The sequence below is a fragment of the Myotis lucifugus genome, unplaced genomic scaffold (assembly GCF_000147115.1).
Source record: "Myotis lucifugus unplaced genomic scaffold, Myoluc2.0 scaffold_913, whole genome shotgun sequence".
In the NCBI taxonomy this organism is placed as follows: Eukaryota; Metazoa; Chordata; class Mammalia; order Chiroptera; family Vespertilionidae; genus Myotis; species Myotis lucifugus.
This window is the reverse complement of record NW_005871961.1, coordinates 69,733-92,690: the sequence shown is the minus strand read 5'-3', so window position 1 is coordinate 92,690 and position 22,958 is coordinate 69,733. Positions and strand designations below refer to the sequence as shown.

General features: G+C 59.0%; 3 protein-coding genes across 4 annotated transcripts in view; 2 read left to right on the top strand and 1 right to left on the bottom strand.

Annotated features, from left to right (window-relative positions):
- Positions 1 to 89, bottom strand: part of AEBP1 (AE binding protein 1) — a 9,067-nt gene extending 8,978 nt beyond the window's left edge. Inside the window, 1 exon segment of the mRNA XM_014448734.2 lies at positions 5 to 89. Coding sequence (XP_014304220.2) covers positions 5 to 52 — 48 coding nt within the window. The 5' untranslated portion in view covers positions 53 to 89.
- Positions 90 to 11,836: 11,747 nt separating this feature from the next.
- Positions 11,837 to 16,822, top strand: POLM (DNA polymerase mu). 2 transcript variants are annotated; one of them, XM_006106799.3, is made up of 11 exons: positions 11,837 to 12,044; positions 12,207 to 12,387; positions 12,705 to 12,803; positions 12,965 to 13,135; positions 13,695 to 13,766; positions 15,052 to 15,172; positions 15,552 to 15,684; positions 15,810 to 15,912; positions 16,003 to 16,248; positions 16,313 to 16,396; positions 16,502 to 16,822. In XM_006106799.3, the coding sequence occupies exons 1-11, from the start codon at positions 11,872 to 11,874 to the stop codon at positions 16,586 to 16,588; spliced, it is 1,470 nt and encodes a 489-aa protein (XP_006106861.1). In that variant the 5' UTR covers positions 11,837 to 11,871; the 3' UTR covers positions 16,589 to 16,822. The 2 variants fall into 2 exon arrangements, with proteins under 2 accessions (XP_006106861.1, XP_023603344.1); XM_023747576.1 differs by lacking the exon at positions 15,810 to 15,912 and having other exon boundaries at positions 15,936 to 16,248.
- Positions 16,823 to 19,379: 2,557 nt separating this feature from the next.
- On the top strand, positions 19,380 to 21,994 carry PGAM2 (phosphoglycerate mutase 2). The gene is made up of 3 exons (XM_006106798.3): positions 19,380 to 19,845; positions 19,958 to 20,138; positions 21,794 to 21,994. Exons 1-3 carry the CDS (start codon positions 19,432 to 19,434, stop codon positions 21,958 to 21,960), a joined length of 762 nt encoding a protein of 253 aa, XP_006106860.1. The 5' UTR covers positions 19,380 to 19,431; the 3' UTR covers positions 21,961 to 21,994.
- Positions 21,995 to 22,958: the final 964 nt, after the last annotated feature.

Here is a 22,958-nt window from a genome sequence, read left to right as displayed (position 1 = left end):
GCGCCAGCAGCGCCAGCAGCGCCAGCAGGGGCGCCCCGCGCACCGCCGCCATGGCGCGCACGCCGGGGGGACCGGGGGCGGGGGCCGGGTGGGCGTGGATGGGGAGGGGGCGTGGGGGCTCCCGGGTGGAGCGCGGGACGAATCCGGGGTGGGGCGCGGGGTCTCCGGGGTGGGGCGCAGGAGGAATCCGGGGTGAGGTGCGCGAGGAATCCGGGGTGCGGCGCGGGGGCTCCGGCCGGCAGTGGCCCGTGGACCGGTGGGGACGCGGACGAGGCGGGGGACTCCGAGGCGCTGGTCCGGCGGAAAGCTCGGCCCGCGTGGCGCGCTCTGGCGCGGACTGCCCTCTCCAAAGCTCCGGCGGCGGCCTGGGCGGGGGCGTCGGGGCTTCCGGAACCGGCTCCCCAACCCCTGGGGTAGGAGGAGGAGCCGGGCCTGGATGGAGGGGCTGCGGGGCGGGCGGGGGGGCGGGGGCGCTAGCGGTCCGGGTGCAGCGCACTTGGCGCTTCCCGGAGCGGGATGGGGGCGGTGTCCCGGGCTGGAGGCCTGCACCTCGGCCGCAGGGCCTGCGGGAAGGGCGGTTGGAGAGGATGGGAGGTCCGGCGGGTGCGGGACCAGGGAGCTGACGTCCCTGTCCCGCTCCGCCCGCGGGATCAGGACGCCAGGTACCACCGCGTCCACTGGAGGGAACCGGCAACGCGGGTAGCAGAGCCAAGCGCGAACTCTGGCCTCCGGGATCCTCCCATCTCAGCTGCGGGAGGGTCCTGTGGGCGCCTGGCCAACCCGTGTTTCCAACTCTGGAGCCTGGGGCTGGCAGCTCTGTGTTCAGACATCAGCTGATCTCCCAGGTCCATGACAGCCGGCCCTGCGCCTCCCGGGGCGGCCCTGCTCTCCTGAACGCAGGCCAGCGGCTCTGCTGGGGTGGGAGCCCCAGGCGAGGGTCCCCTTCGGTCTCAGGTCCTGGCCCAGCCGGTCACGCTTGAGAAGGGCAGAGATGGAGCAGGTTGGGGAAGAGCCTTTTTATGAGGTTGTCTGTATAAATCACAGGAATACTGTCCGGGTGTGTGTGTGTGTGTGTGTGTGTGTGTGTGTGTGTGTGTAAAAACGTGACACTCACACAGCGATCTCCATACAGGTGCGAAGGGTTCCTGCCCACCCCTGCACTCCCAGCAGCCTGAGGAGGGTGCCTGGACCCCAGGGGAGAACCTGGCCAGGAGGTGGCAGGCTGCGGCCTCTCTTGAGCGGATGGCACAGCCTCCGGTGACGCCAGGTCAGATCAAGGGCGGGTGTTAGGGGCCACACCTGTGAGCCCCGCTCCCCGTGGAAGACATGGGGCCTCAAGGGCAGAGGCAGACTGTGCCCAGAGGAGGCGACCTGCTGGGGAGAGTGTGCCTTTACCCCGGGAGGCTCCCTGGGATGTGCCCGTTATGTGCCACCCAATGGGACATAGGCTCCCCCACCCCATTTCTCTCACTATTTCCCACAGTGGACATAGCCTCACCTCTCCGGACCCACTGCTCTCTGCCAGGTGACGTGCCAGACAGCCATTCTCTCCTTCCTCTCCTCTTACTAGAACCCAGAACACAGGCCCGGCCGTACCTGGGCCCCACAGGGCCCTGGGCAGCTGGAGCCAGCAGCAGCTGTGGGAAGGGCTGCTGGCCCCGCCTGGGACTTGAAGCAGGACCAGGAGGGCTTTGCCTTCTCTCACCTCCTCCTTGCCAGGCCCTTCCTTCGCTTCCCACTGGCTCAGCCAGGTACTTGCGTTTTTAAAAATATATATTTTTATTGATTTCAGAGAGGAAGGGAGAGGGAGAGATAGAAACATCAATGATGAGAGAGAATCATGGATCGGCTGCCTTCTGCATGCCCCCTATTGGGGATCGAGTCCAAAACCTGGACATGTGCCCTGATGGGGAATCAAACCCTGACCTCCTGGTTCATAGATTGATGCTCAACCACTGAGCCACGCCGGCCGGGCAGCCTTGTACTGACTTAACAAGGCAGTGGGACTGCGTCAGAGCTGGGCCTCTGATGGCCGTGTCACCTTCTGCTCCTCACCTGTGTCCTCGAGTGCAGGTTGGACAGGTCCTCTTAGCTATGCCTCGTACAACTTCAGGACCATCTCCCCTGGGAGACAAGTGTGCTGGGCTCACAGCCCCCATCAGGCCTTGCTCCTGGCTGTGCCCGCTCTGCCGTGTGTCCCCAGGCTGGCCTGGCAGCAGGCAGATGAAGCCAGCTCTGACCATACATGTCCTCTGCGAGCCTTGAATCACACTGCTCTGGCTCTCATGGAATCTGCTCTCTGGCCCCTGCGGAGTGGGAGGCAGGGAGGCCGAGGCTGGGGAGCGTCACTCCTCCAGGCCGGCTCAGCTGGCTCCCACATGGATCAGATTTGGGCCCGCAAGCTCTGCCAGGGAAAATAGAAGCCATGAAAGCATTAGGAAGGAATAGAAAGAGCCCTTTTCTCAGCCACAGTGACTCACCAACAGGAACATGAGCAAAGGCCTCCTGGGTGCCCTGGATCCTGGTGGGGGCCAGGGAGTGGGGGGGGGTCCTTCACCCTGAGGGTCTGGGCAGGTGGAGAAGAGGGGTGACTGCTCTCCATGCCAGATAGGTGGGTGGGGATGAGACCCCACTTAGCTTTAAGACCACACCACGGAGCCCCTCGGACCCAGGCTGTGTCTGGGTGCAGGGAGGCAGCCAGGGCGTCAGGAGACCCCGTGTGCTGAGGAGGCAGCATCGAAACAACTCCCCGGGGGAGAGGCAGGTGGGGGTGGGAGGCTCCTGCCCACTGTGGCTGCTGCTCACCCTTCCAGGGTCCAGTGCCCACCCCTAGGCAGGGCATCTGTGTCCTTGTCTAAGGACTCTGTGGGCCAGTCTGGGGGTCTGCTGGACACCCTAGAAACCCCCCCTCCAGCTTCCTCCCTCCTAGGGAGGGTCTGCCTGAGGGACCGAAGTAGAACTGGCTTGTTAGGGAGGGAAGGTGACAGGCTACTCAGGCAGATCGACCCTCGCTGCTCCCAGAGGGGGAAGGAGAGTTATTGGGGGAGCCAGGGTGGGGTTCCCCGACCCAGGGGTGGGGACAGAGTCATCTCAGAGGGCTGTGCAGTCAGAGGCCCCGCAGGCTGCAGAGAGGGGCACAGGGGGCATGTAGGCAAAGCTGGCACACGGGCACCAGAGCTGCTCTACCTCATGCCCCTCCCCCCGCCCCAGCAGAGCCTGAAGCTCCCGCACTGGAGTGAGCAGGAATGGAACCCACCCTCTTCCCGCTACGCGGGGCCAGGCCCACGGACAGGGAGGGGGCTGCTGAGACAGCCTGACGTGCTCACACTGCAGACGGGGCAGCTCCCCATCCCCACCACAGGCTTCCTGCTTCCTCCCCGTCTCAGAAGCCCGTCCTGAGCAGCTCCTCCCTCACCTGTGAGGGGCCAGGGGCTCCGGCTGTGACCCTGGTGGACCCTCTGCCCCACCTGCACGGTCCTCGTCGAGCAGGCCCAGCTGGGACCTGGAGGCCTGAGGGCCAGTCCCATCCCAGCTGTGAGCTCCAGGAAGCTGGGAGGGGCTGGGCCTGCTCCTGGAGCCTCCATCTCCCCGCATCCAGGGAATGCAGGGGCTGGAGGACAGGTCCTGAGCCCAGGGGCCTCTCCATGAAGATCCTCCACTGACCCCTGCAGGGAATTCATCCCTGCCCCCATGTGAGAGGTTTCCCAGAAATCTCTGCAAGCCGGATGCCATACCTTAGCTTCCAGAGTCCCAGGCCATCCTGCCAGGAGCTGCCATCCATTTCATGCCATTGTGGCTGGAAAGTGAGAAAAATCAGCACCCCCCCCACCCCCGCCCCCCACCCCCGCCCACACCCTCTCCAATGGCACCAGCTCCTCACCTGGGTCCCAGGCCGTTTGCACGTGGGAGCACGTGTCCCTGGTGGCTCGCTTGTCATGGGGCCGGTCTCTACGGAGCAGTCAGCAAGGTGCCCAGAGATGCAGCCTCCCCCTGGAGGGTCAGCGGAGGGCACAGGAGTCAGCGAGGGGCCTGGGACAGAGGGTACGGGGGGCACTGGCCCAGGAATGGAGTCCTGCCTTGGGGTCTCTGCCCCAGGCTGATTCCCCACATCAGTCTCCAGTGCAGGCCCCGGCACGTGGGCAGCACATGGGCAGCGATTGATGCTCCTGAGGGCGGGCACCGTCCTCCCCAAGGCTCAGTGAGGACACCAAGGCCCAGCGAGAAGTGACGTGTCCCGGTCACAGCCCCTCAGTGATGGAAGGGGTTAGGAGAGGCCTCTGAGGCCAGACCGAACGCTCTCTGCATTCAGGCTCCCTAGACTCGGGCCATCGGGCCACCGGGCACCAGCCCCTCCTGCTGGTGCCTCAGCCTGGGCAGAGGTGGGACCTCACCAGCTAGCAGGGCAGCCGCAGGATGAGGGACTGAGAGGAACAGGGTCTGGGAGGCCTGGAGGAGACTGTCCTGGGTGCTCGGGCCTTGGAGGCAGCAGCTCAATCACTGGAGGCCAGGCCCCAACGGGAGGGAAGCCACGATACCGAGACGGCCAAGTGGGTCCTGCAAAGTGCCTTCCTCCGTGGCCCAGCTCCCCAGCATGACTATTGGGGGTGGAGACCCAGGACCCGGGGCTCTGGAGAGCAGGCTCCAGGGTCAAGCCCCAGCCCCTCTCCAGGACTCCGGAGAAGGACCCAGGCCTGCCCTGCCCTCTGCCCCTCCCTTTGGTGGGAGGGCTAGAAGCAACCCCTGTCTCCAGTCTGGCTGTTGGGCCCCACAGGAGGTGGTTCCTGAGCCAGGGGCCCTGGGGTCTCCGGATGATGGCTTGCCATGTGCACAACCGGCAGAACAATTTCCTTGGTTTCTGACAACTTGGAAACCACTTGTGATTTTCCACTGTCAGTGCCCCCGCCCGGCTCCCCAGGCCCAGACTGCTGAGCGAGCAGAGTTCACCCAAATTCCTTCCACTCACCACAGGACCCAGCCCCTGGGGAGAGTGGGGGGTCACCACAGCCGTGGGGAGGGGGGCCGCCTGGCTGAGGGGGCGGGAGGCTGGCTTCCAGGGCCATGAGTAACTCAGCAGCTGGAAGACAGGGGTGTGGGAGGAAGCGTGAGGAGACCTGTGTGAGTCCATGGGTGAGAAAGGAGGGTTTTCAGCTCCAGACGGGGTCTCCTGAACCAATCACCCATCATCTCCATGCACTCCCGAAGGTTAGGTGCCGGGGTTAAAGAGAACATCAATGTATTAAAAGAAAACAGGAGTCTGTGTTTATATTCTAAGCAGAGGCTGTAGAAGAAAAAGAAAGATCAAGAATTTTGCTTGCATACAACTTTAGCTTTCTGTTTAAAATATACTGAAAATGAAATTAAAAGGCAAACAAAACCACAGGAAAGGAATTGCAACCCCCAGGTCAGAGGTGAGCGTTTCAGGAGCTGGCCAAGGCCTGAGCCTCGGTCTCTCTCCTCTGGATAGTGGGTAACAGCGTCACCACCTCTGCCTTGTGAAATGGCACAAGGATTCCCTGTGATAAACCTGAGAAGTTATGCCTGAAAAATAGAAAGTCTTGGTAAAGGAAAAATGTTAAATAAAGTTCTTTACACCTTTCCAGCCAATTTGATTTTGTTCCTATTTTTTAAAAGTGAGCTATGAGACCCATTTAGGCCATTCACAAAAGGAGAAACATAAGTGAACAGTAAACATGCAAACATGTTGACCAACTAAAAGGCATGAAAATGCAAATTAAAATATGCTGAGTACTACTTTCCTAGATCAAAGATGAAAAGACGGTCCCAGCCGTAACCGGTTTGGCTCAGTGGATAGAGCGTCGGCCTGCAGACTGAAGGGTCCCAGGTTCGATTCCAGTCAAGGGCATGTACCTTGGTTGCGGGCACATCCCCAGTAGGGGTGTGCAGGAGGCAGCTGATCGATGTTTCTCTCTCATCGATGTTTCTGACTCTCTGTCCCTCTCCCTTCCTCTCTGTAAAAAATCAATAAAATATATTAAAAAAAAAAAAAAAGACGGTCCCAGTGTGGGCGAGGCTGGGAACTGCTCTCATGCAGGGCCACTGGGCTGCAAAGAATAGAAACCCACTGTAGCAGCTAAAGTGCGCCCACTGGGCGGTCAGGGACCCCGGGCAGCTGTGGGTGAGAGCCCCTCATCTGAAATCTGAATCTGTGAGCTGAGAAAGCAGATGCCAGTGTGTGTGGGGGGCAGGGGGAAGCGGGGAGATGGCAGTCCCTGGTTCTCAGGCTTCCGGGTTTGGACCACCAGATTTCCTGGGCCCCGGCTTACAGACAGCAGACGGCTCCGTAATCATGTGGCCAATCCCTCATAATAAATCTCTCTCTATATCCTTTAGGTTCGGTTTCTCTGAGAACCCTGCACTTGGTTGGGTTCTGTCCTGTGTGCCATGGGGCTTCCTGCAGCTGAGTGTAGACAGGGAGTGCAGGGGCTGTGGGTGCAGGGTGTTGGCCTAGGGACGAGGCTGGGCAGGGCCGTAGATGTGGAGGGAGGAGCCAGCACAGCCACTGGTTGGGAGCTGGAAGGTGGGTGCTGAGGGGCCTGGGAAGAACAGTGACGGGGAGGGAGGGGAGGCTAGCGTGGGGCCTGCTCCGTGGACAGCTGGGCACGCACTGGGCAGCATGGACTTGGGGGTGACTGACGGGCCCCAGGAGGGACCCCACCCACCAGGTTTGGTGACAGACCAGATGTGAGGTGGTGGTGCCTGATCCCACTGTTGACCTAAACAAATATTTCTCCAGCAAAATCGGTTTATTCACGAACAAGAGGAAACTGTGACGGACTGATCTCTGAGGGCTCAGAGAGCCACGAGGGCCGAGAGCACCCCCTGCTGGCCGCTCGGTGTCATTGCAGATGCCACTTTCCGCTCCAGCTGGTGCTGCGGGGCGTGCATGGCTCCCGTCTGCCGGGCTGGACACGGGCTGGTCCAGCAACTTGCTTCCGGGACTGGGATTCTGCCAGCTGCCGTCATCAGAGACAGGGCTGGAGACTGGGAAGCCCCAGGGCCTGCAGTGCCCCCTGCCCGCTCCACTCCCACCCCCACCCTGGCTGGCACCCCACCTGGCTAAAGCTTCGACTCCCCGACTCCTCCAGCTCCTGGCTATGGGCCCAGTGAACACTTTTCTTATGTCCAAGTTCTTTGTAATGCAAGTGATGTGTGCTCATTGTAGAAACATTAGAAAACACAGAAAGGCAAAATAATAAATGCTGATGATAAGGTGTATTATAATAAATGCTGATGATAAGGTGTATTATAATAAATGCTGATGATAAGGTGTATTATAATAAATGCTGATGATAAGTTGTACCGCATTTCAGACCACCCCACTTCCCAGAGAGAACAGGTAACAGTTTGTTAGACGGTCGGCCAGCTGTTTCGGAAGCACATAGATGGGAGGTCTGTGGTGGAACCAGGAGCACTGGGTCACATCTGTGAGATGATAATAAACATACACACCCGTCTCTGCCCCCAGTTCCTGGCACAGAGCTCCGGAAACCCTTGGGACTTCCTCGGTGAAAGGAATGTGCTTTGTTCTAATGAGAGGAATCCGGGTGGGTCCCTGGATGGGGCTGGTCACCCCAAAGACCAGGCCACGCTGTGAAGCTTGGAACCTTCAGCCCTGCCCCCACCCTCGGGAGGGGAGACTGTCGATGATGGATCCCACCTGTGTGATGAAGCCTCCTGGCCATCCTCGAGGTACAGGGTTCAGGAAGCTTTGAGTTGTTACACGTCTATGTGCGGGAGGCACAGCCACCTCTGGGCTCAGGACCCTGCCAGGCCTCGCCCTGTTACCTCTTCCTGTAGCCGTCTTTGTGCGTCCTTGGTAATGAGCTGGTAACCTAGTAGGTAAACTGTTTACCTGAGTCCATTCTAACAAATTATCAAATTCATCTGTGCTTCTAACCGACCAATTTATAGCTGGTTGGTCAGAAGCACAGGTGCCAACCTGGACACAAGGTTGGCATCTAAGTGTGTGTGTGTGTGTGAAGTGACTGAGGGGAACTGTAGGACCTGTCATCAATATTCTTTTTCGATTCTCCATCCACCCCACTACTTATACGAACCACTTATTACCACTTATAATTATTGCTGGTCAATTCCACCTGGCCAAAGAAGCCCAGACACAGAATTATATGTCACTATACTAATTTTACTCCAAATATTCTTAATCATAACATTTTCTGCCACAGAGTTTATCTTAATTTATATCCTATCCAAAGCCACACGGGTTCCCTTATCACCACCCGGCTGGTGTCAGAGTTGTTCCGTGTGGAGAGCCTGCACATCGGCGTCAGAAGTGCTGTGTGAGCGTGGGGAGCACAGCTGTGTTGCTCCAAGACAAGATCACACTGCTGTTCACTAGCTGTGCAATCCCAGGCAAGTTACTTGACCTCTCTGCGTCTCCATCTCCTCCCTAGTAAATTACAATGGGAACATGGATGTCATCCATGGACAGGAATGGTCTGGGCCTCAGTGAGCTCACTGATGCCTGGGAAGTGCCTAGAACAGTGCCTGGCAGAGAGCACTGACCTCGTTATGTGCATATGCACTTGCTTAAAGACATTTGGCATCTACCACAGAGTCCAGAGCTGAACCTGGGTCAGGGTAGCAGGGTGAATGGTGGCCCCTCAAATTCATGTTCATGTGGATCCTTGAATTCGACCTTATTTGGAATAAAGATCTTTGCACATGTAATGAAGAATTTCAAGATGAGGTCATCCTAAATCAAATGACGGGCACCTTTATAAGAAACGAGACGGGACCGGCCAGTGTTGCTCAGTGGTTGAGCATTGACCTATGAACCAGGTGCTCATGGTTCGACTCCTGGCCAGGGCACATGCCCGGGTTGCGGGCTCAGTCCCCAGTGGAGTGTGCAGGAGGCAGCTGGTTGATGATTCTCTCTTATGAATGTTTCTATGTCTCTATCCCTCTTCCTTCCTCTCTATCTAAAAATCAATAAAGAGAAAAAAAATTTTTTTAAAGAAACGGAGAAGGCAGCCATTAGAAGTGGGGCAGAGACTGAGGGGCTCAGCCACAGCCCAGGAACCCCAGGAGCCACCAGAAGCTAGAAGAGGCAGGAAGGGTCCCCCCCCCCAACCCCTTCAACACTTTCATCTTAGACTCTGGCCTCCAGACCTGGGAGAACATAAATGTCTATTGTTTTAAGCCAGCTAGTTTGTGGTCATTTGGATAGCACCCATGGGACACAAATACACCAGGTACTATGGACTGAACTGTGTGCCCCCAAATTCCTATGTTGGACCTTAATGTGACTATATTTGGAGGTGGGGCTCTAGGGGCTAATAGATTAAATGAGGTCATAAAGGTGGGGGCCTAATTTGATAGGACTGGTGGCCTTAGAAGAGGAAGAGATCTCTCTGTCTGTCTCCACACCTGCACAGAGGCCGTGTGAGAGAGGAGGTGGCCCCTCCAAGCCAAGAGAGGAGGCTTCCGAATGAAACTGCCTTGCCAGCACCTTGGTCCCAGACTTCCAGTCTCCAAAACGATGAAGCCACCGGTTCGTGGTATTTTATTATGTCGGCCTAGCTGACTGACATACCAGGTAACCCAGCCCTCAGCGATGTGGGGATCGCCCAGGAAGGCACGGGCCAGCACCGGAGGCCAGCACGCTGGGCTCAGCGGCCCTCAGGAGCTCGATCCAGCAGCATCAGCAGTCTGACCACGTGTCACTGGAACGCGGCTGGCAAGCAGGCCACAGAAGACAGGGACCTGGCGGGGTGGCCCGAGAGCCCAGGCAGAGTCCAGGCCCCGCAGGCCAAGGGCTGCGCCAACAGCACTGTTGTGAACCTCAAAGACGGTGCTCCCTGAAGGTCACGAGCTCTGAAAAATGACCCGCAGGGACCACGAGGAGCTGGACGTGGGAACAGGAAATAGCTGAATCAGATTCATCTTGGAAAATACGAACTCATCCATCTGGGTAAAATTAATCCAAAATGCAGGATGAGACAGCACAGCATGGGACAGGGAGGGGGCTGGCAACCCTCAGGGCAGCCGGAAGGGCCAGCAAGGATCTCATCTGGGTGCCCTCTCTGATTTTTTGGGGGTGGTCTTGGTGTGGGGAGCAGGAGGCTGGGGACATAGGCACTTGGGAACCCCAAGCCAGGGTTTTGGGAAATAGGGGCCTGAGGTCTTAGCTTCCTATCTGGCTGGACAGTGACCTGGTGGTCCAGGGAGAGGAGCATGCCATCCCTGACCTTGCCCGCTGGTGCCCAGGCCTCCACGCAGTGGGCACTGAGGCTCTCCTACCCTCACAAAACCTCACTGCACCTGTGGAAGCCCTGTGTTCCTCAATTTTGCAAGTTGCTCCGTGCTTTAAATACTCACGTGTGATGGATCATTAAAAGCTGCCTCTGCCCCCCAGGACAGAACCCAGGTGCCCTGGCCAGAGACAGTGGACATTAGAAGAAAAGGAAATGGTCTTCTCAGGGGATAGAGGGCTGCTCCCTGAGGAGAGGTGGAACCCACCGGAGGGGTGGAACCGACCAAGGCTTCCACCCTTTACAGAGCCTCCTGGGTGTGTGTTCGGCGGCTCAGGAGGGCAGGCTAGGAGCTGGTGTGGGAGGCTGAGCCCTGGGCGAGGCACCTGCCTCCCTCAGCCCCGTGCCCGCTGCATGTGGGGTGATGGAGGAGAAGGCTGAGGCTGGTCCCATCTGGCCTGTCCCACTTAGTCTGCTCCACTGCTCTAACCAAGAGACTCCAAAACGTAGTGCCTCAAGCAGGAGAGACACAGGAACGCTCAGTATCTCCAAGACGTCAGCTTTCCCAACCCGATCTGTAGATTCAGCGAAATCCCAATCTTGGAAGAGGAATTGCTGGCTGTGATTTTTTTTTCTAATTGGATATGGTTGCTGAACTGGCTTTCAAAAAGACCTCCCACAAATTGCCAATTCCCTCACACCTTCAACACGTGTGATTAAGTGTTTAAACGCTCGACAAGGCGGCAGGTGGGCTTGTCTCGCCTGTGTGTGCACTTCTCCGATGATTGGACAGGTCAGGCAACATGGCACACGGTCATGAGCAGCGTTTCTTCTGTGACGTGCCTATTGCTGCTCTTGCCAATTTTTCTATTAGGTCATTGTTCCTTATTTACCTGTGGACAATTTCATAATTACATGAATTAGACTTAACTTCAAAGTGTGTCACAGACACTTTCCTCTGGGTTACTTTTAAATTTTAAACTTGTATGTAGTCAAGACTATCATTCTTTTCTTTCCGTGTTTCAGGTTTATGGTGACACTTGGACAATAAAAACATTCATCCCCTTTCCAGAACCTTCTTCGTTTGATCCATCTGGATCTTATTTTGGTGTGAGGAGTGAGGGAGGGCCTCGACTTCCATTCTTCCCGACGGCCGCCCGCTGTCCCAGCGCCATTCAACTGAAACCTCCGGGTTGGAAGCGGCCGCTGCACCAGCGCGTCCCGGCTCCGGGGTCGGCTCCGCTGCGCCTTCCCAGACGCCGCGCCGCCTGGTCTCCCGGGTCACCGGCCCGGCCCCGCCCTTAAAGGGAGGCGTGTCCTACGGTGCTATTTGCATAGAGGCGTGTCCTACGGTGCTATTTGCATAGAGGCGTGTCCTCTGGAGCCCCACCGAACCCTCATTTGCATGGGGCGGAGCCTGTCCCACCGTGGAGGCCCGCGCCGCTTCCCCTTCCAGTCGGTTCCCACCGCCTTCCTTCCCCGCCGCCTGCCCGCCGCCCGCCGCCTCCTGCCTCCTGCCCGCTGCCCGCTGCCCCCTGCCCGCTGCCTCCTGCCTCCTGCCCGCTGCCCGCTGCCCGCTGCCCGCTGCCCGCTGCCCGCTGCCCGCTGCCCGCTGCCCCCTGCCCGAGGCCCAGGCCCGATGCTCCCGAGACGGCGGCCGGCGCGGGTCGGGACCCCCTGCGCCGTCTCCTCCGCGGTGCGCTTCCCCGGCGTCGCCATCTACTTGGCGGAGCCGCGCATGGGCCGCAGCCGCCGGGCCTTCCTCACGCGCCTGGCGCTCTCCAAGGGCTTCCGGGTGCTGGACACCTACAGGTGCGGGGTCGTGGCAGGTGGCCTGTCTGGGGGCGGGGCCGCCTACCTGACCAGGTGACGCTTGAAGAATGAATAGCGCTCCCCTGGCTGAGCCGAGGCTGGCAGGTGCGGAGTGAAGCGGAGGGTGGCCGGCCTGGGCACGGGCTCTTTCCCTCTGCCCAGCTCCGAGGTGACACACGTGGTGATGGAGCAGACCTCAGCCGAGGAGGCCGTCCGCTGGCAGGAGAGCAGGCCGGCCCCGCCCCCAGGTGGCACCCACCCGGCCCTGCTGGACATCAGCTGGTTCACAGAGAGCATGGCAGCTGGGCAGCCGGTCCCTGTGGAGGGCCGGCACTGCCTGCAGGTGAGCTGGGTGGAGGATTGGTCGGGCACAGAAAGGCCCAGCAGGTGGAAGCTGAGCTGGGCCGGTGACGGGCAGACGTGTCCAGTGAGGTGGGCAGTGAGGGCTCTGCCCAGATCGCCATGACAGGCCGTCCCACCTTCTGCTCTCAGTTTCTTTGGGGCCCACTTGTGTGTAGCCCCCAGTAGTCTCGCCCCCTCAGAGTGGGCTCCTTCTGTCCTGGGTACCTGAGAGCCCCAGGTGACTGCCCAGGCGAGGCAAGACTTCGAGGGCTGCCTGTCCTGAAGCTTCCAAGCGGCCTGTTCACTGCTTGTCCCCAGGTGGCTGTGCGGAGGGAGGTGCTGCCAAACCCAGTGTGGATGCCACCCTATGCCTGCCAGCGTCCCACGCCCCTCACACACCACAACACCAGCCTCTCGGTGAGCCAGGGGACCCAGCCTCCCTGAGCTGGGGCCAGGCCTGCTCCTGTGAGCACTCCCCACTCTGCTCTGTCCCAGCCGCGGGGACAGGGGGGTTGAAGCTGGAGGGATGGGTGAGGCTCCCCACCCACCCTGCCCTCACGAAGGGCCCCTCCTTGCAGGAGGCGCTGGAGATGCTGGCAGAAGCCGCGGGCTTTGCAGGCAGCGAGGGCCGCCTCCTTTCCTTCTCCAGAGCAGCCTCCGTGCTCAAGGCGCTGCCCTGCCCCGTCACAGCCCCGAGCCAGCTGCAGGGCCTGCCCCATTTCGGAGAACACTCCTGCAGGATCGTCCAGGTCGGTGCTCACCACACTGAGCAAGGTGTGCGTGCAGGTGGGTGTCGGGGAGGCTGGAGCCTGGTGACAGTATCTGGCTCTGTGTGCAGCCCAGCTGGGAGGAGCCGCGGGCTCCCAGTCCAGCGTGCCACCCTCCACCCGACACCTCGTGCATGAGGCCACAGCACCTGCCCAGGCGGCTGAGAGGACTCGGGCTGCAGGCTGGTCTCGGGCACTGCTGGCATCGGCCCACGCTGTCCGGGATGTGGCGGAGCAGCCTGCGTGGAGCACCTGTCTAAGTGCAGTGTTTGAGGAAAGCCGTGCTTTTGTGCAGTCACGGGAGAGCACATCATGGCAAAAGAGGCTTTTGAATTCAGTTTGCTTTTAAATGAAGTGGCATTGAGCTCATCACCTATGTTTTAAAGGTGATTATTTGCATAAACTGCGACTTATCTGAGGGAGAAGCTCTGGGGCACAGTCTCCATTTGCAAGTCCCTCAGATCCTGACCCCGCAGGGCCCCCTGCTGAGCGTGGGGTCTGCTCTGTGGTCAGGCTGGGCTTGGCTTTGTCTCGGCCACAGGAGCTGCTGGAACACGGAGTGTGTGAGGAGGTGGAGCGAGTCCAGCGCTCAGAGCGGTACCAGAGCATGAAGGTACACCGGCAACGCCGGGGCACACCCAGTCCTCCCCGGGGACCCACCCACCGGTCAGAGGGGGCCTCTGAGGAAGTGGCAGCTGATGTCTGATTCGCATGAGGCAGCCAAACAGACCACAGGGAGAAGCTTGTTTTGAGCACAGGAATGTTCTAGATCACCCAGCACTGCCTGTCCTTGTTGGACTGTTGATGGACCAGCCTCCAGTATGTGACCAGCTCTGTGATCCTCAGCAGAGCCTCAGCAGAACGTGAGGGGACGAAGGAGCGCGGGCTCACTGGACTGTCTCTGTCCTGAGCTCGCACTTTCATTTCCTGGTGTGTCCCGCCTGGTCCACGGCGCACCGGTCCTTTGCCCCTCCCCTCTGGTCTGATGCGGAGCTGTCAGTGTCCCTCCTGCTGCTTGGACGCCCTGCTTTTGTGGCCAGAGGTGGTCAGATGGGCCACCTGTGGGCAGTAGGGCTTCCTGGACAGGCGGGGTCATTGCTGCCCTGGGGTTGCCCAGATGTTATGAGGACCAAGGGGGGCTTTGAGGAGGGGGGAGCCACGTGTGAAGGATGGAGGGGCTCAGATAGGAGCGTGGACAGAGGACAGAGCCGTCTGCCTCCCTGTGGGCACCCCAGAGTGCATCTGAGCCTGCAGGGAAGTATGCTAACAATTAGTTATTTTATAAACAATATGATTAGGTTATTCTCAGTGTTTTTCTGTGAGGTTTCTGTTGGTGACAGTGAGCCGGCGCATGCCCTTGGTTAGGGGATCAAGGAAAGGATGGTCTGCACAGCCTGAAGGGCCGATTGAAGCGGGTCTGCAGGAAGCAGGGCTGGGGCCTTCCTCCGCCTGTGCCTCACTGAGCAGGTGTGGCCCAGAAGGTGCTCCTGCCCCACGGTGCAGCTCACCACTGCCTGGGCCTGACCTGGTTTAGTTCCAGGAATTACCAGGGAGGGGCTCTCAGTGGCTGGCCGAGGGCGGGTGCCTACCCAGCCAGCGAGCTGTAAGAGGCAGTGACTTGCTGGGCCAGGGTCAGGGAGAGGTCGGCTCCGGTAGGGTCCTCCCCACTGGCCTGGATTCTGTGCTGACCCCTGGCTGGGCCAGGTCGGCGTTCCTCAGCCCCTGCCTCCCGCAGCCTTTGTGTTTGCGCTTGTGAAGGAGAAGAAAGGCCGTGATGGGTTTCAGCCGATGCAAGGTGGCTGGTGACAGTGCGGGTTCTGGGCGAGACTTCTCCTGGAGGAGGGGACGGGGTGTGGGGCGACCCAGCACTGACGGGGCTGCCCTCACCCTCCCAACAGCTCTTCACCCGGATCTTCGGGGTCGGAGTGAGGACTGCTGACCAGTGGTACCGGGAAGGACTGCGGACGCTGGACGACGTCTGGAAGCAGGTGCAGAGACTGACCCAGCAGCAGAAAGCAGGTGACCGCACTGTGGGCTCCCCCCGCTTGGGCCTGAAGGTTCGCACCCCGAGTGCTGAGGCTGCCGGTGGGGTCAGAGCAGAGGGTTGTGGGAGGCACGGGTGAGACGGTGCTTGCTCCCCAGAGATGGAGGTCCTCCTTGTGCCTTTTATCAGCTCCGGCCCCACCTCACCGAGGCCAGCGTCGTCAGCACACTGTGGTCTAAGATTGAGGTCAGAGAGCTGGGGGAGGGCCCAGGGGACCTCTGTGATTTCTTTCAACTGCCCGTGAATCTACAGTCATCTCTAAATAGAAGTTTGCTGTTTGAAAGGGAGGAGGGATGGTGGAGAGGAGGGTAGAGGTGGTGGTGGGTGGGTCAGAGCAGCTGACTGTGCCCATAGGCCTCCAGCACTACCAGGACCTGAGCAGCCCCGTCCAGCGGCCAGATGCCGAGGCCCTGCGGCAGGTGGTGGAGGCGGCCGTAGGGTGGGCCCTTCCTGGGGCCACCGTCACCCTGGCTGGTGGCTTCCGGAGGTAAGGCGATGTGCATGCGGCTGGGCTCCGGGCGACCCCTGAGGTGGACCTTCCCACACGCCAGGGTCTCGAGGGAATGGGAGACCCTGTCCCTGGGCTGCCTGGACGTCAGACCCGACCCTCAGGGGGAAGTTGCAGGGCCATGACGTGGACTTCCTCATCACCCACCCCGAGGAGGGCCAGGAGGTGGGGCTGCTGCCCAGGGTGATGCACTACTTGGAGCAGCAGGTGAGAGCTTCCCTGCCCTCCAGGGAGCTGCTGGGCCCCGCCCTCCAGCCGCATGGACAGTGGGTCACACCTGCCCCTCCCCCGCCCCAGGGCCTTGTCCTGTATCAGCAGCATCAGCGCAGCCCCAGTGGAGACCCTGCCCGCCTGGCCCTGAAGGGCCACTCCATGGACACCTTTGAGCAGAGCTTCTGCATATTTCGTCTGCCAAGGCCCCCAGGGACAGCCGAGGGGGGGACCTGGAGTCCCCACCCCTCCTGGAAGGCTGTGCGTGTGGACCTGGTGGTCGCCCCCATCAGCCAGTTCCCCTTTGCCCTGCTGGGCTGGACTGGCTCCAAGGTAGGCAGTGCGTGTGGGGCTGGGGGCCGGGCTGTGGCCCTGCTGACGCTTCTCTTCCCCCCAGCATTTTGAGCGGGAGCTCCGCAGATTTAGCCGGAAGGAGCGGGGTCTGTGGCTGAACAGCCATGGGCTGTTTGACCCGGAGCAGGTATGTGGCCGGGGCAGAAGGCAGGGGGTCCTGGACCCGACAGAGAGGGTCCTGAGGGGAGCCGCATGGTGGAGGCCCCGCACCAAGGCCCACACTCTGTTGCAGAAGACCTTTCTCCAGGCGGCTGCCGAGGAGGACATCTTCAGACATCTGGGCCTGGCATACCTTCCCCCAGAGCAGAGAAACGCCTGATCCCCCCTGCGGCCCTCAGCCACTCCTCGGGATGGGGGGCTGCTCAGCCAGCCAGATCATGGATGCCCTTGGACACTGACCATCTGCAGGCCGGAGAGGTTGCTGCAACCCTCACCCTCCTGGGGGAGCCCCTGTGCACCCCCACTCCCCCATGCACACCCTGCCCAAGATGCAATGAAATGATAACATGGAGCAAACCAGGCTGTTTTCTGAAAGTGTTGATGTGCGAGGGGGTGGAGGGGTGGGGGTGGGGGCTGGGGCGCCTCACCACCCGCTGTTGGTGAGGTGGACCCCATGGCTGTGTGACCCTGGGGTCCTGAAGGGTGAGCTGGGCATCTGGAGAGTATTGCCATGGTTACAGTACTGTCTTCCAATCCATAAACACAAGTACCTCTCTGTTTATTTAGATCTCCTTTAGTTTTAGTGATGCTTTAAAGTTTTCAGAATAAATTTATATTAAAAATTTATAAACTTTAATAAATTATTACATTTATTACTAAGTATTTTATTTTGATGTTATTTAAGTGGAATTTTATTAATTTTGCCTTATGATTGTTCAATAGTGTGCAGACATACAGTTGATTTTTTATCGTGGAACCTTGCTGAATTTTTATTATATCTGATCACCTTTTGGAGGATTCCTGATGATTTCCTACAGACAAGGCCATGCCACCTGCACACAGAGAGCTTTGCTTCTTCCTTTCCAATGTGTGTTGTGCCGCGCCAGCACCGCCACGGGTGAACCTGAGAGGGGCCGTGAAGGATTGAGAAAAGACAGACGAGAAGAAAGCTGAGGCTGGGTGGGACGCTGCCCTCTGATGGAGAGACAGCACCACAGCCTGCAAGCCAAGTCTTTATTTTATAGCAGATCCCACGAGGCAAAGTAAGGGTGTGGTTACAACGTTCCCCCGGGTTTCGAATCGACTCAGTTACATGCACCTGATCAAGCTCTGTTTACTTGCTGCCCCTCCCGCAGCCCACATCACTCTGCCAGGTGGGACCACAGGTTCGGGCCATAAGGTCCAGCTTACAGCTGTAGCCTTTGGCTGTAATTGTGCTGTGCCCTCTCATTAGTCCGAGGCTTGAACCTGTCCAAACGCTGTAGCCGCTCTCCACAGCGGGTGCCTTTTATTTCCTTTTCTCACCTAACGGCCGTGGCCAAGACCATCATGTTCCTGATTTCAGTCTTTCACTGTTAGTACCGTTGTGGCCGCACGTGACAGTTCCGTCAACAGAGGACTGCAGGCACCGCCGTGGCCCGTAGATCATAACGGAGCTGAGCTTCCTATGAAAAATGGAAGGAAAAAAATAAAAATAAATAAAAAATAAAGAAATGGAAGGAGATGTGGTTCAGAAGAAATTATTTTCTCTGATGGGAGCAACATCTGTGGGCCTGGCAAGTTCCCTCTCACGCACCTCAACTTTGAGTGCACGGATTATACCTGACCAGGCAGCCACGGGCCTGCTTGTGCCCAGAGGAACCTTCCTCCCACTTCCTGTTCAGAGGACTCTCAGCTCCATGGTCCCCAGGGTACATGGCTGTGCATTCTTTGTGGGGGACCCTGTACAAGGACTCAGTCCACAGGAGCCACCCTGACAAGTTGTGGGTGCCACTGCCACTCCAGTGAGAGCTCTCTGTGGTGTGGAGGCGGCCCGTCCCTGTGCTGTGGAAATATTTTCAGGTGGTTGACTATCAACCTATGAACCAGGAGGTCACAGTTTGATTCCTGGTTCAGGGCACATGCCTGGGTTGCAGGCTCGATCCCCAGTGTGGGGTGTGAGGAGACAGCCAATCAATGATTCTCATCATTGATGTTTCTATCTCCCTCTCCCTCCCTGAAATCAATTATATATATATATAATTATATATATATATATAGTAGAGCAGCTGAATGGATTATAAAAACAAGACCCACCTGTGTGCTGCCTGTGAGAGATTCGCTTCAGCTTTAAGGACACACTGAGAAAGTGGAGGGATGGAAAACAATACTTCATGCAAATGGAAGCCAAAAGGAAGCAGGACTATACCTACATCAGACAAAACCGGCTTTATTCAAAGTCTCTAAGGGGACAGAGAAGGTGGTTACATAATAAAGGGGTCAATCCAGCAAGAGAACGTAACACAGGAGCACCGACATAGATGAGCACACACTACCAGGCCCGAGGGAGAAAGGACGGGGTACAGACCAGCAGGACTTCAGAGCTCCCCTCTCCACAGTGGGTAGATCATCCAGACAGAAGATGAGGAAAGTTTGGGCTTAAACAACACAGTCCACACACGTGTACATTCACACATAGGCCCATGCAACACAGACGTGAGTGCAGCACACAGGCACGTATGCACAGTCCACACACCTGCACAGCCCCCCTTGACTCCAGGTGCTTCCTCACAGCATGTGGGTGGGCTCCCAGCTGTGCTCAGGGACAGGAGGAAGCCGGGGTGGGCTGGGGGAGGGGAGACTTTGTGCCTGTGTCATGTGCCAGGCCCCTGGGAGGGAGGGGTCCCTGGAGAGACCTTGTTTCTGCTGTGCCCACCCCTCAGGCTGGTCCAGGCCAGGGCTTCCGTCCTTCACTCCCAGCCCTGCCCAGCAGCCGTGTCCCCCCCCCCACACACCCCCTGGGCTTTGGACATAGTGGCTGTGGAACTATTTTAAGTCCATCTCGGCCCACCCTCCCCTGAGAGTTGGAGAGTTTGCTGCTGGCCACCTGCGGCTGCCTGTCGGCCTGGAATGCAGATTGGCAGTTGGCCGGGTGGGGGTGGGGAGGAACTGTTATAAAGCTGGTGCCAGGGCAGAGGCAGCTGTCCTCCTCGGGAGCCTGCCACCGTCCCCAGCACCGCAGCCATGTCCACCCACCGCCTGGTGATGGTCCGGCATGGCGAGAGCACCTGGAACCAGGAGAACCGCTTCTGCGGCTGGTTCGACGCGGAGCTGAGTGAGAAGGGGGCCGAGGAGGCCAGGCGGGGGGCCCAGGCCGTCAAGGATGCCAAGATGGAGTTTGACATCTGCTACACGTCGGTGCTGAAGCGGGCCATCCGCACCCTCTGGACCATCCTGGAAGGCACGGACCAGATGTGGCTGCCGGTGGTACGCACCTGGCGTCTCAACGAGCGGCACTACGGGGGCCTGACGGGCCTCAACAAGGCGGAGACGGCCGCCAAGCACGGGGAGGAGCAGGTGAAGATCTGGAGGCGCTCCTTCGACATCCCGCCTCCCCCCATGGACGAGAAGCACCCTTACTACAGCATCATCAGCAAGGTGGGCCACTCAGGGTGCCTGAGGGCAAGCCTGGGGTCAGGGGCCTTGGGAAGGGGCGGCCAGGTGGGGGGCCGGCTGCTGGGGATGTGAACTGTGCCGTGGACACCCCCAGGAGCGCCGGTACGCAGGCCTGAAGCCTGGGGAACTGCCCACCTGTGAGAGCCTCAAGGACACCATCGCCCGGGCCCTGCCCTTCTGGAATGAGGAGATCGCCCCCCAGATCAAGGCCGGCAAGAGGGTGCTCATCGCTGCCCACGGGAACAGCCTGCGGGGCATCGTCAAGCACCTGGAAGGTGAGGCCCACCTCACGTGGGACGTGGGTGGGGGTGGGAGAGTGACACCGGGCCCTGAACCTGCCCAGCTCGCATTTCAGCAGGTGCCCGCTGCCTGGTGAGGCAGCTCTGCAGGCCTCAGGGCCAGGGAGGGGCTTTCCAATGGAATTGAACAGGGAGGGTTGGGCAAACCATGTAGCAAACAGCTTTGTAGGATTTTGGCTTCATTTCTGTGCATGTCCTGGGACACTGTCGTTTCCTTCTGAAGACTGGAGGTGGAAAGGCCTCCCACTCTGACCCAGGCCAGGCCCTGCACAGGGGCTGAGGCCCTGGGCCACCCAGCTTCCTGGACGTGAGCCCTGGGCAGGTGGGGGTGCTGGGGCGGCATCTTGCCCAGGAAAAGCAGGGCTGTCGGCTCCAAACCCTGCTTTGCTGTGTGTCCCTGGTCCAGTCGTGTCACTTGCTGGGCCTCAACCACCTTCTGGGGCAGTGATGGCGAACCTTTTGAGCTCGGCGTGTCAGCATTTTGAAAAACCCTAACTTAACTCTGGTGCCGTGTCACATATAGAAATATTTTGATATTTGCAACCATAGTAAAACAAAGACTTATATTTTTGATATTTATTTTATATATTTAAATGCCATTTAACAAAGAAAAATCAACCAAAACAATGAGCTCGCATGTCACCTCTGACACGCGTGTCATAGGTTCGCCATCACTGGTCTGGGGCAACACCTGGTACTGCCCAGGGCAAAGCCCCGCCCCTGCCCCAGCTCCACCCACTCAGGCCGAGGTGAGACCACTCCAAGGGGGCAGGTGTGCAGCAGCCTGCAGACCCCAGGCTCACAGCTAGGCTCCTGCTGAAGCGCACGCGGCTCTCCTGGGGCTTCCTTGGCAAACGACCCTGACAGGACCTGGCCCTCCAGGAGTTTCAGACAGCGGGACAGTCTGTTAGCCTCTGATGGCCTTCAAGTTTGGGATCAAGAAGAGAGGAAGGAGGTGGGGTGGTGGGCAGCTGCCAGAGCAGACAGGCCGGCCCGGAGGCCTGGCCAGCTCCTGTCCTGCCCGGGATGCCAGGTCCCGCAGACCCCTCAGTGGTTACTGAGCTCAGCAGGCGGACAGACGATGCCCCCTCGTGCCAGCATGCTGGGAGCATGCTGGGGTCTCCACTGCTGGGAACTCGACTCCTCGCTTCCTGGGGGTGGAAATACCAAAGGGCGAGCTATTCCAGGCTGGGCCGGCGGGAGGCAGGCGGGTCGAGTTTCCTCAGAAAACACAGCCTTCTGCCTGGCAGAGCCTCTGCCCACCGGGCCCCAGTGACCCCCTGCTATCCCTCGCCCACCGTGTTGGGTAGCAGCACCCCTGCTCCCCTGCTCGGGAAGCCCCAGCTTAGCACTCCCTGTAACCGAATGGCTAATGTCCCAACTGAACCAAGCATTGGCCATCTGGCCGGAGTCCACACTGGGCCAGACCAGGCGCCGGCCCAGGACACAGCCCTTGGCTTTGCTGGCTATTTCTGTAGCCTCGTCTCCGGTCTGCTCTGACCTTCTCAGGCACATGTCTCCAGCCCTGCGGTTGGCAGGGAGGCCATGCCGGCCGACCAGCTGTGGCTCCCAAAGGTCAGCGGCTGGTGGACAGGCCAGGAGGGTTGAGGCCTTTGGTTCCTCCCATCCAGGGATGTCGGAGCAGGCGATCATGGAGCTGAACCTGCCCACGGGGATCCCCATTGTGTACGAGCTGGACCACGCCCTGAAGCCCACCAAGCCCATGCGGTTCCTGGGCGACGAGGAGACCGTTCGTAAGGCCATGGAGGCTGTGGCTGCCCAGGGCAAGGCCAAGTGAAGCGTCCGCTCTGGCAATAAAGGCATCTCTCCCACCTCGTGTCCAGCGTGGCCCGCGTGCCCAGCGCTCACTCAGGGCCGAGATGCACAAACGCTGCCAAGGGGCGCCTGGCTCCACCTGTCTTCCCAGCCCATTGTGTAGGGACCTGGCCCCCATCCCTGGCCATGAGGTGGCTCTAACAAGTCCCTGTGGTGACCCCCAAAGCAAAAGACCCGCTTGGTAACTTTGCTCTAGGGCAGTGGTCGGCAAACTCATTAGTCAACAGAGCCAAATATCAACACTACGATTGAAATTTCTTTTGAGAGCCAAATTTCTTAAACTTAAACTATATAGGTAGGTACATTGTTATTAACTTAATTAGGGTGCTCCTAAGGCTTAGGAAGAGCCACATGTGGCTCGTGAGCCGCAGTTTGCCGACCACGGCTCTACTGCAGTGATGGCGAACCTTTTGGGCTCGGCGTGTCAGCATTTTGAAAAACCCTAACTTAACTCTGGTGCCGTGTCACATATAGAAATGTTTTGATATTTGCAACCATAGTAAGACAAAGACTTCTATTTTTGATATTTATTTTATATATTTAAATGCCATTTAACAAAGAAAAATTAACCAAAAAAATGAGCTCGCATGTCACCTCCGACACGCGTGTCATAGGCTCGCCATCACTGCTCGAGGGAGTCTAAGTGACCCAGCTGGCTCCCTTTAGATGCTTGTCCTCTGCTGTCTCCGAGTCCCTCTGCCTGGGGACACCTGACTCACGGGGCCTCCAAGCTGGGGGTGGGGGGCACTGTCGTCTTGTGGGAGAGAAATCAATGAGGCCTGCCTGCAGCCTGGCCACCTGCTTCCACCCTGGGGCCTCCTCAGCACAGCCTCCACCAGGGCACACAGGAAGTGGACTCTCCCGTGTTACTGGGTGCCAGGCGCCTCACTGCACACACACACGCACACGCACACGGTCCCGCCTGGGCACAGGCCCTGTGGAAGGGACAAGGCAGGCCCT